We start from the raw sequence: 18,106 nt of genomic DNA, 5'->3' as shown, positions 1-18,106 counted from the left end.
CCCACAAACAGTGGGATGACTGGCAAACCCCCGATACTCTTTTGGCTGCTGAGATCAATCTCCAAAATCTACATAAGGCCCTTTCTCTTTTTTCCCCCCTCTTTTCACAATCCTGTTTATAAGTTAATAAACAGGATTGTGATCATGACAACTTATCAATTTGCTTGGCTGCTTGTACTACTTTTTCAGAATGTGCTTTCTGCACTGAAATATGCTGACTTTTGTCACTGGTTTAGCCCTGTCACTTTTTCTTTGAGATTACTGGTCACAACACTAATTCATGTTGTGCTACCTCCAATGCCACAATTTCCCTCTCTTGCTCACGGTTACAAAATGTGGCTTCAAACATCTATGAAAATAAATTTAAAAAAAAAAATATTGAAACAAATTGTGCGCAAATACCTTCAAAATCTTCAGGCAGCTCTCCCTCCTCTAGTAAAGGCTGAATTCGGCCAGACACTAACTGACTTGCGCCAGATGTAGAATAGTCACGCTCAGGTGCTTGGTGGCCAAGTCCTGCCGCTGAAACCATTTTGCTAGAAATTATCTGGGATACTGTAGCAGGAGGTTGAGTCTTACTAAATGTAGGTTGACTGGCTACAGCCACTGCTGAGATGGTTTTAACTATTCCAGTTTGGCTAGATCCAGCTAGTGGATGACTTCTTACTCCTGAATGACCTGGTGCTGAAGAATCAGGATCTGGTTCATTAATCTGAAAAACTGTTTTCTCTTCTTTTTTGGGATCTTTCCTGTGCTGAGATTTCATTTGACTTTTAACAACATCATACAAGCTTCTTACCAAAAGGTTAGCACCTCCTGTTAGATCTCGATTTAGCCTGCTAGATCGTTTTACTGGTGGATGATCACTACGCAGATCTGGAGATGAATCATCAGAAGAAGCAAATTCATTTTTACGGGGAGAGCGGCCCTGGTCTTCTTTTCTCTTTACTCCTTTGAGGAATTCTTCTCTTCTGGGATCTTCAGCAAAACTACTGAAACTACTATCAGCACTTGCAAATGGAGGCCCAGAAGACCCACTTTCATCTTTCCTTTTCTTGTCTGAAGAAAAAGTGAAAAAACTACTGCTCTGTCTCTCCACTGATTCGGAAGACACAGTTGGAATTCCAAACATAGGCTGCTCCATTACCTCACTCTTTGCTTGAGTTGATAAGGTAAAAGAAGAAGTGGACATTTGACTGGGTTTACTTGATCCAGTCAAGATAGGCTTAAAAGTTGTATTTGCAAGAGGTTTGAAATTGAGCTCAGAACTAGCAGAAGACATACTAGATATATGTGAAAAAGGTGAAGCTGTCATGCCGGTGGTTGACTTGGAGTCTGGTACAATAGAACCGGTACTCATCTGCATGGTAGCTCCAAAAGCTTGTCCTGCATTTATAGTCTGCCCAGAGGAGGAAGTGTTTGATGGTGGACCAAAGACTGAAGTTTTATCACCTGTTTCCCCAAAAACATTTGTCTTTCCTGAATGACCAGTTTGTGCAGTGGATGCAATTCCAAATGTCTGCGCTGATGTTGCTTGAGCATAAGAAGGTGGTTGGGCAGAGTTTAGCTGTCCAAATTCAGCACTGGATTCCTGGCTGGTACTTGGTATACCAAATGTAGATTGGAAGCCAGATTCACTAAAATTGCTTTGCCCAGTATTTGCCTGGGCAGATTGGGTGAAGGTTGCCTGACCAAACGTTTGCGAAGTTGTACTCTGCCCAAACAAAGGAGTCTGGCCTGAAGCTGGCTGATTAAATGCAAAGCTAGATCCAGAAGCTGGCTGTCCAAACAGTGAACTCTGATTTAACTCTCTTTCAGACTGCTTAGATGCTGACTGTTCAAATACAGATGAGCCAGTAGCTGCCTGTCCAAATACTGTGGCACTGTTTCCAAAGGGGGTTGTAGATTGGATAGTAGCAGGCTGTGCAAATAAAGAAGCAGGTTGGTTAGAAGTTGTCTGGCCAAAGCTAGAAGCAGTTTGACTAGATGGTGCTTGCGCAAAGGGAGATGCAGATTGGCTAGTAGTAGTTAGTCCAAAGACAGATGCTTGACTGGTATTGCCTTGTCCAAAAGTGGGGCCAGTCTGCCCAGTTGATGACTGTCCAAATAAAGTAGACTGACCACCATTTCCAAGCCCAAATACTGGAGCGGTTGCCTGTCCAAAAGGAGAAATAGACTGGTTAATAGCAGACTGCCCAAAGGTTGGGGCAGACTGCCCAGAGGTGGCCTGCCCAAAGGTTGGGGCGGACTGCCCAGAGGTGACCTGCCCAAAGGTTGGGGCGGACTGCCCAGACGTGGCCTGCCCAAAGGTTGGGGCGGACTGCCCAGGCGTGGCCTGCCCAAAGGCAGGGGCGGACTGCCCAGACGTGGCCTGCCCAAAGGTTGGGGCGGACTGCCCAGTATAGGCATGTCCAAAAGGTGGGGCGGACTGTCCAGCAGAGGTCTGTCCAAACGCAGGGGCGGACTGCCCAGCAGCGGCCTGCCCAAACGCAGGGGCGGTCTGCCCAGCAGCGGCCTGTCCAAACGCAGGGGCGGACTGCCCAGCAGCGGCCTGTCCAAACGCAGGGGCGGACTGCCCAGCAGCGGCCTGCCCAAACGCAGGGGCGGACTGCCCAGCAGCGGCCTGTCCAAACGCAGGGGCGGACTGCCCAGCAGCGGCCTGTCCAAACGCAGGGGCGGACTGCCCAGTAGCGGCCTGTCCAAACGCAGGGACGGACTGCCCAGTAGAGGCCTGTCCAAACGCTGGGGCGGACTGCCCAGCAGAGGCCTGTCCAAACGTAGGGGCGGACTGCCCAGCAGCGGCATGTCCAAACGTAGGGGCGGACTGCCCTGTAGAGGTCTGTCCAAACGTAGGGGCGGACTGCCCAGTAGAGGTCTGTCCAAACGTAGGAGCAGACTGCCCAGCAGACGCCTGTCCAAACGTAGCAGAAAAATGACCAGCAGCAGTCTGTCCAAAAATAGAACTAGACGTTCCAGCAGTGGCCTGTCCAAATGTCGGAGCAGGCAGTGCTGCAGAGGCTTGTCCAAATGCATGAGAGGATTGTGTTACGGTAGTTTGTCCAAAGATAGAAGATTGGCTAGTCGTATTCTGTCCAAACACAGTAGCAGGTTGGCTACTACTGAGCTGTCCAAACAATTGAGGAGACTGGCCAATAGGAGGAGTCTGTCCAAATGTAGGAGCAGACTGATCAGCTGCACTCTGGCCAAATAAAGATGTCTGTCCAAACATAAAGTTGTTTTGGTTATTGGTGCTTGAAGTTTGCGGCTCCACAAACAAGTTGTTAGGGTTCATCTTGTCAGAGGGAACTAATAGCACAGGAGTGTATTATGTCCCAGCACAGGTATCAAAGACCTAAAAATAAGACACAGATTAGACTCATATCCATAAAAAAAAAATATTTGGTCTAGAAAATACTGCATTTTTACATTATAGGTTAAAGACAATTTACTCTATATCACTCAACATTGAAACACTGAGCTAAGCAAACTTACAATAAAGTTGATCTGTTTAGAAATGTATTTCAGGTATATTATCAGAAACAAGAAACATTTCTGTACATATCTCACTGTTCTGTCTGCATTCAAGGAAAAGGCACTACATACTTGCACATCATTGCTCAGTCTAAATGTGTTCCATCGCGTAAAGAATAGCAGAATTAATGTCCCATAACTATAAGTATATAGATATGTTGGAACATAGAGATAAACCTCCTATCTGGGAGCCTGTTGATAATCACTAGATACCACCTGCCTTGATAGTGATAGCTGCATAGGTGGAGAAATGAGTGCTGTTATATTACTCTCAGTATGTAAAAGAAAAGAGACCATCCCTATATTGCAGTAACTTGAACACACACACACATATACATATATATTCTGTGAAATAGATATATATTTGATGAGTAGTGACTCACTTGTTCCACAACTTGTTCATAGTGCAATGCACAATTGCCAGTGAAGGCAAAACCAACCAAGAAAAGAAAGTCACCTAATGCAACAAGTTTGTAGTTCAAAAATGACTGGTCTAATATAAAAAAAAATTACATTGTTGTGAATAATCAGAAGGACATTACAAGTCAGCATTTAGTTCTATGTCCACCATAAATCACTACTTGGTGACTTTAGTATATTATACTGTAGTGTGTACATTATTCCCTATATTATTGGCAGCAACTAAAATATATATTGCGTTACTGGAAACTAGTACAAACAGTTGAGGTAACACAACTAAGAGCGTTACTATTTCACATATTCAACACATCGTGTTGCAGTCTTGTCAATATCTGTGGAGATATGGATAGGGTACAGCTGCCTGGATGCAGTAAGAGGACAGAAGGATCAGACGTAATAAAATATTACATGAAAAGCGCAAACAAAATATATGCACCAGGCTCAATCAGTCTGTGGCTCTCCAGATGTTATGCAACTACAAGCAGGGCATGCTGAGACTTGTAGTACCATCACTGCTGGAGAGCCACAGGTTGGTTAAGTAAACACCTTCTGCTCTACCCAATTAAGTGAAATCTGATTGGAATAAAATAAATGAAACAGAGTAATTAACATATTACAAATATATATACTCACATCCACATAAGGGGAAAACTAATCGTACGAAATCATAAACTCTCTGTACATTTCCGGTGTCACCACAACTATTTCCGGTGTCTGTAATAATGTGTTTTTGGTCCGTTAGGAAAATGTTCCCCGCGGCACACACAACGAAGGTTCCGCTGAACTTCGTCAGCGCATTTTCGGGGTCTAAAGAGCTGCAGACACGATAGTATCAGGGGCCAGCTGGGCCGGGGGTCATATGACAGACAGACAAAGCCTATTTTGGGCCGATGTAAAGACCGACCCAAGTCGCTATTGCTTGGTGGATGGCCCCTCCTCCGGGACCAGCTACCTTACCTTACATTACTGTCCGCTGCGGATCTGGAGATCCGTCCTGCTGTGTGGCTCGAGAGACTGGAATCACATAGGAGCACATCGCGCGGATGGAAGTAGGTAAGTGGTGGGGTGTTAGTAAAGTGTGTGTATAGCATAGCATAGCAGGTGTGTGTGTGTGGGGCATAGCAGGTCTGTGTGTGTGGCATAGCAGGTGTGTGTGTGTGGCATAGCAGGTGTGTGTGTGGCATAGCGTCTGTGTGGCACAGCAGGTGTGTGTGTGTGTGTGTGTGTGTGTATGGCACAGCAGGTGTGTGTGTGTGTGTGTGTGGCACAGCAGGTGTGTGTGTGTGTGTGTGGCACAGCAGGTGTGTGTGTGTGTGTGGCACAGCAGGTGTGTGTGTGTGGCACAGCAGGTGTGTGTGTGTGTGTGGCACAGCAGGTGTGTGTGTGTGGCACAGCAGGTGTGTGTGTGTGGCACAGCAGGTGTGTGTGTGTGTGTGGCACAGCAGATGTGTGTGTGTGGCACAGCAGGTGTGTGTGTGTGTGGCACAGCAGGTGTGTGTGTGTGTGGCACAGCAGGTGTGTGTGTGTGTGTGTGTGGCACAGCAGGTGTGTGTGTGGCACAGCAGGTGTGTGTGGCACAGCAGGTGTGTGTGTGTGTGTGTGTGTGTGTGTGTGGCACAGCAGGTGTGTGTGTGTGTGGCACAGCAGGTGTGTGTGTGTGTGTGGCACAGCAGGTGTGTGTGTGTGTGTGTGTGTGTGTGGCACAGCAGGTGTGTGTGTGTGTGTGTGGCACAGCAGGTGTGTGTGTGTGTGTGTGGCACAGCAGGTGTGTGTGTGTGTGTGGCACAGCAGGTGTGTGTGTGTGTGTGTGTGTGTGGCACAGCAGGTGTGTGTGTGTGTGTGGCACAGCAGGTGTGTGTGTGTGTGGCACAGCAGGTGTGTGTGTGTGTGTGTGTGGCACAGCAGGTGTGTGTGTGTGTGTGTGGCACAGCAGGTGTGTGTGTGTGTGTGTGTGTGTGTGTGGCACAGCAGGTGTGTGTGTGTGTGTGTGTGTGTGTGTGGCACAGCAGGTGTGTGTGTGTGTGTGTGGCACAGCAGGTGTGTGTGTGTGTGTGTGGCACAGCAGGTGTGTGTGTGTGTGTGGCACAGCAGGTGTGTGTGTGTGTGTGTGTGTGGCACAGCAGGTGTGTGTGTGTGGCACAGCAGGTGTGTGTGTGTGTGGCACAGCAGGTGTGTGTGTGTGTGGCACAGCAGGTGTGTGTGTGTGTGTGTGTGTGTGGCACAGCAGGTGTGTGTGTGTGGCACAGCAGGTGTGTGTGTGTGGCACAGCAGGTGTGTGTGTGTGGCACAGCAGGTGTGTGTGTGTGGCACAGCAGGTGTGTGTGTGTGTGTGTGTGGCACAGCAGGTGTGTGTGGCACAGCAGGTGTGTGTGGCACAGCAGGTGTGTGTGTGGCACAGCAGGTGTGTGTGGCACAGCAGGTGTGTGTGTGTGTGTGTGGCACAGCAGGTGTGTGTGTGTGTGTGTGGCACAGCAGGTGTGTGTGTGTGTGTGTGTGTGTGTGTGTGTGGCACAGCAGGTGTGTGTGGCATAGCAGTTGTGTGTGTGTGTGTGTGTGTGTGGCATAGCAGGTGTGTGTGTGTGTGTGTGTGTGGCATAGCAGGTGTGTGTGTGTGTGTGTGTGTGGCATAGCAGGTGTGTGTGTGGCATAGCAGGTGTGTGTGTGGCATAGCAGGTGTGTGTGTGTGTGTGTGTGTGTGGCATAGCAGGTGTGTGTGTGTGTGTGTGTGGCATAGCAGGTGTGTGTGTGTGTGGCATAGCAGGTGTGTGTGTGTGTGTGGCATAGCAGGTGTGTGTGTGTGTGGCATAGCAGGTGTGTGTGGCATAGCAGGTGTGTGTGTGGCATAGCAGGTGTGTGTGTGGCATAGCAGGTGTGTGTGTGGCATAGCAGGTGTGTGTGTGGCATAGCAGGTGTGTGTGTGTGTGTGTGTGGCATAGCAGGTGTGTGTGTGTGTGTGGCATGGCAGGTGTGTGTGTGGCATGGCAGGTGTGTGTGTGGCATGGCAGGTGTGTGTGTGTGTGTGGCATAGCAGGTGTGTGTGGCATAGCAGGTGTGTGTGGCATAGCAGGTGTGTGTGGCATAGCAGGTGTGTGTGGCATAGCAGGTGTGTGTGGCATAGCAGGTGTGTGTGGCATAGCAGGTGTGTGTGGCATAGCAGGTGTGTGTGTGTGTGGCATAGCAGGTGTGTGTGTGTGTGGCATAGCAGGTGTGGGTGTGTGTGGCATAGCAGGTGTGGGTGTGTGTGGCATAGCAGGTGTGTGTGTGTGGCATAGCAGGTGTGGGTGTGTGTGGCATAGCAGGTGTGGGTGTGTGTGGCATAGCAGGTGTGTGTGTGTGTGTGTGGCATAGCAGGTGTGTGTGTGTGTGGCATAGCAGGTGTGTGTGTGTGTGTGTGTGTGGCATAGCAGGTGTGTGTGTGTGGCATAGCAGGTGTGTGTGTGTGTGGCATAGCAGGTGTGTGTGTGTGTGTGGCATAGCAGGTGTGTGTGTGTGTGTGTGGCATAGCAGTAGTGTGAGGGGGCGGGGGAGGCATGGCACCATTGTGTGTGAGGGGGGAGCATATCAGCATAATGTTTGTGGAGTATGTTAAAATAATGTGTGAAGCAAGGGGGGTTATAATATAGTGTCGGAGGTTGGCTATTTAATGGTGAGGATTTGTTATTTAATGGGTTATATTTTATTTGTGGAGTGATGGTGCGGTTAGTGGGGCCTATTCATTTAAGGTGAGGTGATGCGACCTTTAATTTAATGCTGGGGTGGTTTGGGCTATTATTTGAATATGGGGCTGAGTTTGGTGAGGAAGGCTATTTATTAAATGTGAATATGAATTATTTAATGCCGGGAAGGTTGTAGGAAATGGTTCTATTAAACATAAATGCTATTTAGTTTGGATGGAGGGAAAGGGGTTTATATATTAAATGGGCATATTATTAATTTAATGTTGGGGCTGACTAGAGGGAAATAGGTCTATTCATTGTGTTTGTTATTTAATGTCAATGTTGTTTTGAAGGAAGTGGATCTATTTATCAAATGTGAATATTATTATTTTAATGTTGAGGCTGGTTGGCGTTTTCTAAATTGTATGTACCTATTTTTTTTCCAAGTAGGGCCTCCAGCGTTCCAGGATCCAGACAAGCAGCAAATGAGCTAAACCAGCAGCCACAAGGGGTGACAGTGAGAAGGACAGTCTGCCAACGTGTGGGGCAGTCCCAAATTTGGGTGACTTATCTCGCTTAGTCAGGATTTGGTCCGACTGCAAGGACAGTTGGGAGGTATGTCCCAGTTCACAGTGTACTGTTCGTGAAGGCAGAACTGCATGCACCTAACAGTAGTGCACACAGTATTGCCTGTGTATTTGTCTAAAATGATAACCATGTTACATCATAGGGCCCACCCCCCATGTTTAAAGTGCCCCGGGTCCCCATAGCCTTAATCCAGTTCTGGGGTAGGGTGTCAGATTGACACCTAGTGCTCTGCTCCTCCTCCCAGGACCACCCCTAATATTATTTGGCTTAGGTTAACCCTAAAACAATTAATAACCCTGTTAGTATGTAGGGCGAAGCAAAAAAAACAGTGGTTTTGCTGGCAAAAACACCAGGTTTTTAAAGAAAACAGGCTTTTAGCATTTTGATAAAAGGGCTGTAGGGAGCAGGATCATATAAAATGCAATATAAAGTGAGGTTTGTTTTTTGTTTTTTTTAAGATTTTTCATTTATACTAATAAAGTATCGCTGGATTAAGCAACACTAAAATAGGCTCTATTTATATTGATAAATATATATTGTACTGAAAACCACCCTTTAAGGATGGGCCGCTACTTATGGGTCAGTGCTGTGTGCTTGCCCCCCGGGCTGCGGTCTGCCAGCCCTCCCCTGGAGAGTATGATATAATTCAGTAAGTAAGTGTGTTATTACGAAATGCAATGGAGTCCTATTTACCAGAAGGTAACTGTGATGTTTATAATTTTACATTTATCTAAAGTTAATTAGGCGATGCTTTGCGATACCATCTGCCACCTTTATCTGCATTATCATTAGGATTATCATTTTGTTCTTGAAATCAGTACTTACACTTTGTTGTAATTAAACAAATAGAAAATGAACAGTTCTCCTAGAAGTCAATACAGGAGAGATGGTGATATAGATCTTTATTCCAACACGAAGAATGTAACAACCAACCCTTGTAAGTCATAATAAGTTACATCACTGGACGCTGGAATGTATCATTGTTAATATGGAAGCCCAAGCCTGAAATTTAGAACACTATTTGAAAACAATTGTATTGCTATATGTGTTTTCAGATTAACCAATCACCATTAAGTGATTTATTTTCTGCACGTGATCACTGTAACAGGTTTATCGGATTGTGATTGTTCCTTGTGTTTGGGTGCACAAATTGTTTAATGAATAGATCTGTTATTTAAAATTCATAAAATGACAGTTTGTGCAGTTACCATTAGACTATTTCAATATACTATTTTCTTCCCACAGAGTGATGTCTCTCCTTATACGGAACATGCAGCGAGTGGTCTATCTTCGCAGAGTTCCCCTGCGCAAGAATCTAGAGATTGCCAGGAGCTGTCTCAGAGTGGGGATGTTCGATCTTGGGGTAATATGCATAAATAATGCAAGAATCCGACAAATTAACAAAGATTATAGAAAAAAGGACTTGGCTACGAATGTACTGTCATTCCCATTTCATGAGGTACTTGAAGAACAAACAAGACTGTTCAGATAAATGGCAATGTTATCCTTCATTATAAATATACACTATTCTTTCTGTTTGTTTTTATAAGAGATGTGTACGATTTGCACTTGCAGGGTCTGTGTCCCGGATTCTTACCTGATCCATCATTTCAGGATGAATACAATTTAGGTGACATTTACCTTGGAGTTGAGTATATATATCGACAGTGCCAGGAAACGCAAGAGGATTTTAACAATGTTTTGACTGTAAGTTATATCTATGTTATGGTGTTTATAACAACAAATGGTATAGGGACAATGGTGAACCCTGGGGCATGTTCAAGGACAGTTGCACCATATTGTAAAGTAATTCCTAAGTTTTGAGCTAAATACATGAAAGTAGCTCTGAGCCAATTGGCTTCCATAAAATAGCAAGTAATAACATTCTAAAATATATGTAAACATTCCAGGAGCTTATCAGTACAGAACTATTTAATACAAGGTTGTGATTGTAAGGGGAGATCTTTTGTAATGCAGAACAGATTACTTGTCAGTATTTATATTGCAGAAGACTACAGCAAGCCTCTGTTAGGGCCCTTACTCACTGGTGTGCCTGACTTTCATTTTTAATGCATATAAAAACAAAACTCATTTGGGGAAATTCAATTGGCTGCAAGGTCCTGTAGGAACCTTGCAACAGCAGTGTCTCAGCAGGATGTTGTATGTAATAATCTTTGCTCATTTTTGCTCACACCTCAAAGGGGGTGATTTAATTAGCCACAATATTAAGTAGGAACCTTGTATGATGTGTATCAGCCTGATGTTTCTGTTAATAATCTTTGCTCATTTTTGCTTGCACCTCATAGAGGTAAATGTGCACAGAAACACATCGCACAAGGTACTCAAGGGACCTTGTGGATAATTGAATCTCCCCTTGTGTCCTTTTTTGTTATTGTTTATATGTACTTGGACTTTGGGGGTAAAAAACTGGAGTACCCAGAGGAAAGCCATGTCAATACACGAAAAACATACAAACTCCACACAAATAGTGCCCTGGCCAGAATCAAACTCCTGGTTCCAGCGATGTTAGGCAACAATGCTACCAGGCCACCCTATGTCTATAGCCATATGTGTTCACTTGCACCTGTGTGCATTTGTATTGTGGGTTTTTCTTTTGGACACTTCTTGATCTATATCTGTGCATTCAAAGCAAATCTCCACACTGAAAAAGTCCATTTTCCTGAGTGGGAGTGCACTGTGTACTTATGCACTAGGATTACTTAAGCTGCTACACCAGCACTGTGCTTTCTTTTTCCTATTGATTTCAATGGCCCATTCATTTCAGTGACCTGTACATTTCATTTAAGTGTTTTTTGTTTAGTAATGCATATTTTATTAATACATTTATTTCAATAAATGTTTCTTTAACAAGCATGTCTGTGTTTTATTTACATTATTTTAATATAATGTAGCAGGGTCTTAATGGCCACTTATTTACCCACGGAGCGAAGTAGGGTTTCTGGGGTTTTTCTGCTGACACTCCGTGCTAGTTTCCACAATGACTGGGATGCAGGTTACCTAGTTGGTAGTTACAACCGTCCTAGGTTGGAGCTGTTTTCCACTCTAGCACTTGTTGTCCCCCTGTTTTAGTTGGAACTAGCCCAGGTTTCCTAGAGCTGGGGCTGGTAGTGAGATTTAGGAGGGGTGGAGTTGCATTGGCCTTTTTTTTTTTTTTTTTTTTTATACTTAATCTGCTTTTCCCATTGATTCTAATAAAAAAAAAATTATTCTGATGGTATTTCTACATGTAGCGCACACACACACTAAATCTTGCTGAAATGAATGCCGCTCCATGCCGCTTGAGTGCTTGATGCATTCACAAACATACGCAAACTTGGGCAGAGCACATCGACCGCAGGTATATTGCATTTGAGCCGTATCTCAAACACAATGCCAGTGGTTAAGAGCCTTTAGCCTCTTTTGCATAAAATGTTTCATAACGGAGATCATTAGCGTGTATTACTTTGTACAGCTAATGTAACAGTGTCAAACATCTATAGTTCTATGGGGGGAAAATTTCATATATTTGTGAATGTTATTAGTAGCTATTTTATATAAGCTACATTTTATTTTAAGCTTAATGGTCCCGTGATTAATACCAAACATGCCCTTTGACTATTTACCAGTTAAATATCTAAATACCATGTTTGCCGTCTCCTCAATTAAAAAGTATTGTAATTAATAGTAAGAATAATATCATCATCATCATCACCATTTATATAGCGCCACATATTCTGCAGCGCTGTACATAGAACTCACTCACATCAGTCCCTGCCCCATTGGGGCTTACAGTCTAAATTCTCTAACAGACACACACAGACACACAATATCAGTACAATTTAATCAAATAAAATGCATTACCTTTGAGTGGACTATAAAGATTACTTTTAATATGTAACCAATTAAGAATATACAATAGCAGTTACCTTTTTATTAATTATTTTCAAAGTGGCAACATCTTCAATATCCAAAGTATTTGAGATTTAAGAAAATAGTTATATACTTATCATACCTATGGTATTATCAATTAAATATATCTGGCATAGGCTGCCTCACCCAATGGAAGAATTTACCATTTGAAGATAAAGCACTTTGATTACTCATTGGCGTGTACTTCTGTTAACAGTTCTCCTTTAGCTATCTAGAAGACACAGAAATCACTCTGGGGTTAAATTCCACCAACAGTAGATAGGGCACCTTAAAAATCAAACTCCTTCTTTTATGCTAGCTTAACCTCTTCCACCGCTCAGGCTGTGGCTGGTTTTCATTTTAATTTTAAATTGTTTTCCATGCAGAGCAACATGGTTTTGCCAAGGTGGAATATTGCTTACTCCATGGCAGCCCTTACAATGGGTTTACATCTCTAATCAGCTGATGACCAAAGACATACTGGTAGGTTAATTGGCTGCTATCAAAATTGACCGTAGTTTCTCTGTCTGTGTGTGTGTATGTTAGGGGAATTTAGACTGTAAGCTCCAATGGGGGCAGGGACTGATGTGAGTGAGTTCTCTGTACAGCGCTGCGGAATCAGTGGCGCTATATAAGTAAATGATGATGATGAGTAGAGACGGAAAAGAAGCACACCTGAAGGGTATATAAGGTGAATCCTCCCTCACTCTGGTGTCTTGTTCCTGTCTATCAGCGAAGAAAGGAGTTTTTCTAGTGGGCTCACATTTCTCTTGTAGGTTTGGCTTATCTGGGACACTTCCTGTCTATCCTTGGGTACAAGCAGTGGGCTTGTGCAATATATCTCCTGTCTTCTTGCTGAAGCAGTATTGACACACTGGCCCCAGTAGTTATATCCTCACGGAAGCTCAAATGTTGAAGCAGTCCTTCGCTAGATTCCACCTGCTTGTGGAGTAGCTGGCATCTTCAATACAACGCTGCTTGTATCATGGCAGGAGGCGGGGGACACACACCACTGCGCTGGTGACTAACTTGGAGAACAGCGACCTGGGCACCTCACGCAGCGAAGTCCATAGTTCCTTGTGGGGGTCCCTGATGAACACCAGAGGAGCGTTAGACTCCGCACCTCCCTGCTTAGTTGCGCTAATACCAGCCAGTGGTTGCTATTGTGACATTTATCAATTAACATACAATTGGATATTCTATTTAGTTCTAATTTGTCAAATATGTTATTATGTTACTCTGTCCTCCCTGTCCATCTATAATCTCTCTATTTGCTTTTACCCATTTGTCCATTATCTAACAAATACAACTTTGATATTTTGCTGATGCTTGAGGCCTTTCGTCAAGAAATATTTTTGTTTTAGTGGAGTGCTGGGTATGCCAATTTCATCAATGTGGCTTCATGGAAGCAAAGCAAGAAGAAATAATGTTCTTCATGCACATTCATTTCTACCAACCTGTCCTAATAGTTGTTACCAGGAGCATGATTCACATTAACACCACCATGAAACTGAATGTTTTTATACAAATATCAGCCGTGTGTAATTTAGATGGTGATTTCTTTCTGATTTTTCTTTCCTGCAAAATTACTTTATAATCAATACAATGTCGATATTTTTTCTTAGGCTATAGTTATGCTTTCTTATAATTGTCACTCATTTGCAGAGTGATTTCTGGGACGCTTACCTGGCCATTGGGACAAGTTTATCCTATTTTCTTAGTTCAAGAAGAGGAAATGAGGATGTTGCTGCTTCTCAGATTCTTAAAAGTTTTCATTTTTGTAGACATCTCTGACATCTTTCCAGAGTTAAAACAGGGCACCTAAAATTGATGTCAGGGGTTTCTCAGTTGTCTCCTGTGGGCCATTGGATCTCGCTTGGCTTATTAACCGGATGTCCTGGAAGGGCATCATCTTCTTGGTCCAGAGTTGGCTGCTCTGTCCTACCGTTCTGTATTTTGCTGTAGTGAGCAGTAGTGTTCTGTACACTGCCAACATTATTTCTGGATTTCAGTCCAGAGAGAGAATCCAGGCTACACACTTAGACCTCATCCAGTGGAATCTTAATGTACTAGTTTTGCAAAATGTTAACCGAAAAAATACTTGATCCTTGTCATCCTCCAGCACCCCTTCCACTGCTTAATAGGGGGGGTGTCTCACATACCACCATCCCCATATGAAGTCTTTGGGATGTCCCCAGAGTGATGTCTGTGTTCCCAAATGTCTGAGGATTTGAGCTAGCTTAGGAGGAGGTTCCACTCTAATAGTGCAGGTTCCTGATGAACCTTAATTCCAAAATGATGTTTGTGACCCCCGTTATCTTTGGAGAAAAGGATTTATTTGTAAGCTATTAAATTCTCATATCTTGTCATGGTGGAAAAGTCAGAACTTGGGTGCTCTAGAGGTTTTGTAAAATGGGTAAACTTAAAGCATGGATGGAAATGCTCTGTTCTTCCAGAAGTTGATATAGATATGCAGGGGAAATAGTTGGTCATATTACGGGATTCAATTTGAAACAGGTAATTTGTCAATAAAGTAACATATAATTAACAAACAAACATTTATTTGTATGTTCTCTCTGCCAGGTGACTGCAGTGCATGGTCTATGTCACCTCCTCGGCTATACACATGACATCCCAGAAAACTGGAGAAAGGTTGGTGTTGTCACCTAAATGAACATTTTGCTGTTTGGAGCCTAAGTTTAGTATTTGTTGCAATATACCCATAGTAACCTAACAAATGATACCTATTATTATATAAAAAAAAAAAAAAATACTTTAAGAAAATGAAAGCAGCAGTTGTTGGTTGCTATGGGTTCCTCCTGCATTGTGAGCTGCAGTAGCTGCTTTGACATATAGGGGAAAATTCAATTGGCTGTATGAACCTAGTGCAATGTGTTTCTGGGCACATCTTCTGCACTTATGGAAACATCACTCACTTTTGCTTGCACTTCTATTTTCTCTTCTTTTTGTTATCATATTCCCTTCTTTCAAAAATCTGATATGTCTGTTCTGTAAGTGTTCGAAGACCTTTTATCTGCTCCCAGGCTAGTTGTAGTAGTGAGCAATTCTTTAACATAACTGGTGTAACGGAGCTACAGCTTCCCCATTGAATTTTGGATTCAAGCTCCAGACTCAGTTTGCTCATGAATAGATAGGACTATCATTGTACTTGCTGCAAAATGTATTTAATGAACTCATACATTATATGACATAGCATGGAGGTCTTTGAATTAATTCAGTGATTAGTGCTCAAGTATCTATAATGCACAGCAGTCCAGTCTAAAGCTTGCCACATGCGGGCTAATTGCTTGGCTCATGTGAATGAGTTGCAGTGTCAAGTTGTTGAAGCCCCTAAGGGTCAAGTGGCCTGATCACTTCTGGCATCTCTGGGACCTGTTAATTTGGTCAAAAGAGGACTGTACACACAGCTCTATAGAGGTCATCTTCCAACCACATTTATCATTATGTCTGATAATGATTTGAAGGTTTTCCATTATTATCAGGCATTGTGGTCATCTTCAGTCACACACACTGCAACATTGTGGATATTATGGTGGCGTTCAAACTACCGCCCCCACCACCACACATTAAATACCCAGATCTCAGTCCCTCACACACTTGATTTTTTTGTAAAAAAAGAAATAAAATAAAAGTGAGCCTTACCTCCTTCAGCAGTACAGATGCTGTGATGTTTGATGCAGAATGCTGTCCAGATTCCACTGCTGCCCAGGAACAAACGCAGGATTTCTAGAGGGGAGGTAGCCTGGTGTTATATTTCGGAACAAAAACTTGACACAATCAGTTGGCAGCAGACTTTTTGTGATGATTTGAGTCCTTGTTTATAAATAGTGCACTTGTAAAAAGCAATGTGCATCCTCTTTTCTTTATTGGTCAAAATGGAAACAAGTCATCCAAATAGACAGCCCTAAAATGTCCCTTCACCACACTGTCCCCCTTTCACCATACAATTGACCCTCCCCCCCCCCCCCCGTATCACGCTTTTTGCATTTCATCACAGTGTGTGTGTGTGTGTGTGTGTGTGTGTGTGTGTCCCCTCATCAGTGTCCCCCTGCTTCACACAACTCCCCATCTCCGGCTTCACACTCTCTCCCTTCCATCAGTGTCCTCCTGCTTCACACAGCCTCCCCCCCCTCCCCCCGCCCCCCTTCCTGCTTCACACAGCCCCCCCCTGCATCACACTGACCACCCCCTGCACCATTCTTTACTTACATGGTCTTTTCTTCAGAGAGTCAGCTGATCCTCTCTGCCGGGCTCCTCACTGACACTGTCGGGATGTGATGATGACAGGCAGTGAGGGGGAATGGGGAGAATGGAGCTGAGGAGGGAAAGGGCATTTGACAGTGTGCGGGGGAGGTGGGATGCGATCACCCACCCCACCCCCCATGTATCTGAAGCTGTGCGGCGGCCGGGGCTTTTAAAGTTAAGCTCAGCGCCGACCGCACAGCATTACAAAATAGGGCTAGACACCAGTCAGTGGCTTCCCCAGAGCCCGGCACCCTAGTCAGCTGAATAACGCTACCTGGGTCTGGATATGTTTGCACTGACTGCTGTATGCTTTCAACTGTTGTCAGGCCCTGGAGAATTAGGTGCTACAGGCTGAGGCAGGTGTGAGATATGTTTGTAACTTAGGGTTCCTACCCATGGGAACTCCATGTTTTGTTAGTTGTGGATGTTTATTTTGTTTTCTAAACAAATGTTTTTTGCTGAAGTTCTTCTAGTGCAACATGCTAACCAGCTAAAGTGTAACCAGGCAAAGGAATACAAAAAACCAAAACCAGAGGAAACACCACTAATTGGTCTAAACATTACAATTTGGAAAAAAGCTATGCAAAAATAAATTAACATATACAAATAAAAAACTGTGTTTGAATCATTAGCAACAATTTTAATATTCACATTGTAAAATATATATTCCACAAATATATAAACCCAAAAAATCCCATAGAGCCTTACAATGATTATAAAATTGTATATAGCACTACAATTACAATGTCTAGAATATAGCCTATGTTTTTGTTTTTCGATTACTATGCAAAGGAGGATTGCAGCTCCTGAAACAGTTTCTGAGGTATAAGTGGCATATTTGAGTGCTATCTAGGGGTAGGCTTCATCTTTCTCTTGGCAAACAGACAAAGTGGACTTTCATTATTTTATTATTAAGTATTCTAGAGTATTTTTTATAAACAGACCTCTTACTAGGAGCTTTGTCTACTTAAAGGATATGTCCACTTAAAACAAACAAAAAAACTACTCTGATTTAAATGAAATAACCTTTTTTGTAGTAAGCCATATATCAAAGAGAATGCCTTGTGTGGCTTCCAAGATGTAGGGTCTTTTCTAATTATAAATGCTGCCTGGTAAAGAAAGACTACCCATGGTTATCTCTCCCCCCACCTCTGATCCATTATCAGTCAAGGTCACCTTGATTTAAAAGTCCTAGTTTAATATCTGAGACAATTGCAAACAGATCAAAGTAGTATTTGTAAAAAGTGGAAATACAAAAATTACTAATGATTACTGTAATTGTTATATATATTGTTCTTGTCAACAGATGTTTGAGAAGGAAAATGAGGTTCTAATGGAGATAAACAGAACCACTGGGTCTACATTAAAGCCACTGTCTACAAACCACTTTGATCACTGATGGAGCCTACAATGACTCTCAAAATTACAAAGTTCTGCAGTGTGATGATTGATCCACGGTATTCATAAGCTGCAAGAGGTCCTTCAAAGAAGCCATCATTACTAAGGAACAGTTTGGTTGCTTCTTAATAAAGTTGACAATCATATCGAAAGCAATGTCTGGATAATAGACTCCCATTCATAAAAGCTATGCTACAGTTAGAAATGTGTTGAGATCTTGCACATGCACAGAAGCCACCGTCATTGCATAGACTTCAAGAATGCTACAGAAGATCCTTTGTTTTTTTTTTATTTATTTTTTTAATAAATATTTTCTAGTAGAAGTTTATGAGGAACCA

General features: G+C 43.3%; 2 protein-coding genes across 7 annotated transcripts in view; one reads left to right on the top strand and one right to left on the bottom strand.

The window, feature by feature from the left end:
- The window catches only part of MCM3AP (minichromosome maintenance complex component 3 associated protein), a 41,456-nt gene extending 36,774 nt beyond the window's left edge, over positions 1-4,682 (bottom strand). The window contains exons 1-2 of the mRNA XM_075180453.1: positions 4,585-4,682; positions 403-3,352 (exon numbers count right to left, since the gene is read on the bottom strand). Coding sequence (XP_075036554.1) covers positions 403-3,292 — 2,890 coding nt within the window. The 5' untranslated portion in view covers positions 3,293-3,352; positions 4,585-4,682. The remainder of the gene's footprint in view (positions 1-402; positions 3,353-4,584) is intronic.
- On the top strand, positions 4,682-18,096 carry YBEY (ybeY metalloendoribonuclease). Of its 6 annotated transcripts, none has more exons than XM_075180450.1 (6): positions 4,682-5,000; positions 8,058-8,222; positions 9,441-9,654; positions 9,771-9,902; positions 14,688-14,756; positions 17,677-18,096. In XM_075180450.1, exons 3-6 carry the CDS (start codon positions 9,445-9,447, stop codon positions 17,767-17,769), a joined length of 504 nt encoding a protein of 167 aa, XP_075036551.1. In that variant the 5' UTR covers positions 4,682-5,000; positions 8,058-8,222; positions 9,441-9,444; the 3' UTR covers positions 17,770-18,096. The 6 variants fall into 6 exon arrangements, with proteins under 6 accessions (XP_075036551.1, XP_075036550.1, XP_075036548.1 ...); XM_075180449.1 differs by having other exon boundaries at positions 8,055-8,222; XM_075180447.1 differs by having other exon boundaries at positions 4,682-5,004.
- The last annotated feature ends 10 nt before the right edge of the window (positions 18,097-18,106 follow it).

This window comes from Mixophyes fleayi, chromosome 7 (assembly GCF_038048845.1).
Source record: "Mixophyes fleayi isolate aMixFle1 chromosome 7, aMixFle1.hap1, whole genome shotgun sequence".
Classification (NCBI taxonomy): domain Eukaryota; kingdom Metazoa; phylum Chordata; class Amphibia; order Anura; family Limnodynastidae; genus Mixophyes; species Mixophyes fleayi.
This window is presented reverse-complemented; position numbering and strand designations above follow the sequence as displayed.

What these genes read in the sequence shown, in the direction of transcription:
- YBEY (XM_075180450.1), top strand. Translation starts at nt 9,445, where the DNA reads ATGTCTCTCCTTATACGGAACATGCAGCGAGTGGTCTATCTTCGCAGA. An exon ending in TGTCATTCCCATTTCATGAG is followed by an intron (nt 9,655 to 9,770) that starts GTACTTGAAGAA and finishes TTGCACTTGCAG; the next exon opens with GGTCTGTGTCCCGGATTCTT. An exon ending in TCCCAGAAAACTGGAGAAAG is followed by an intron (nt 14,757 to 17,676) that starts GTTGGTGTTGTC and finishes TCTTGTCAACAG; the next exon opens with ATGTTTGAGAAGGAAAATGA.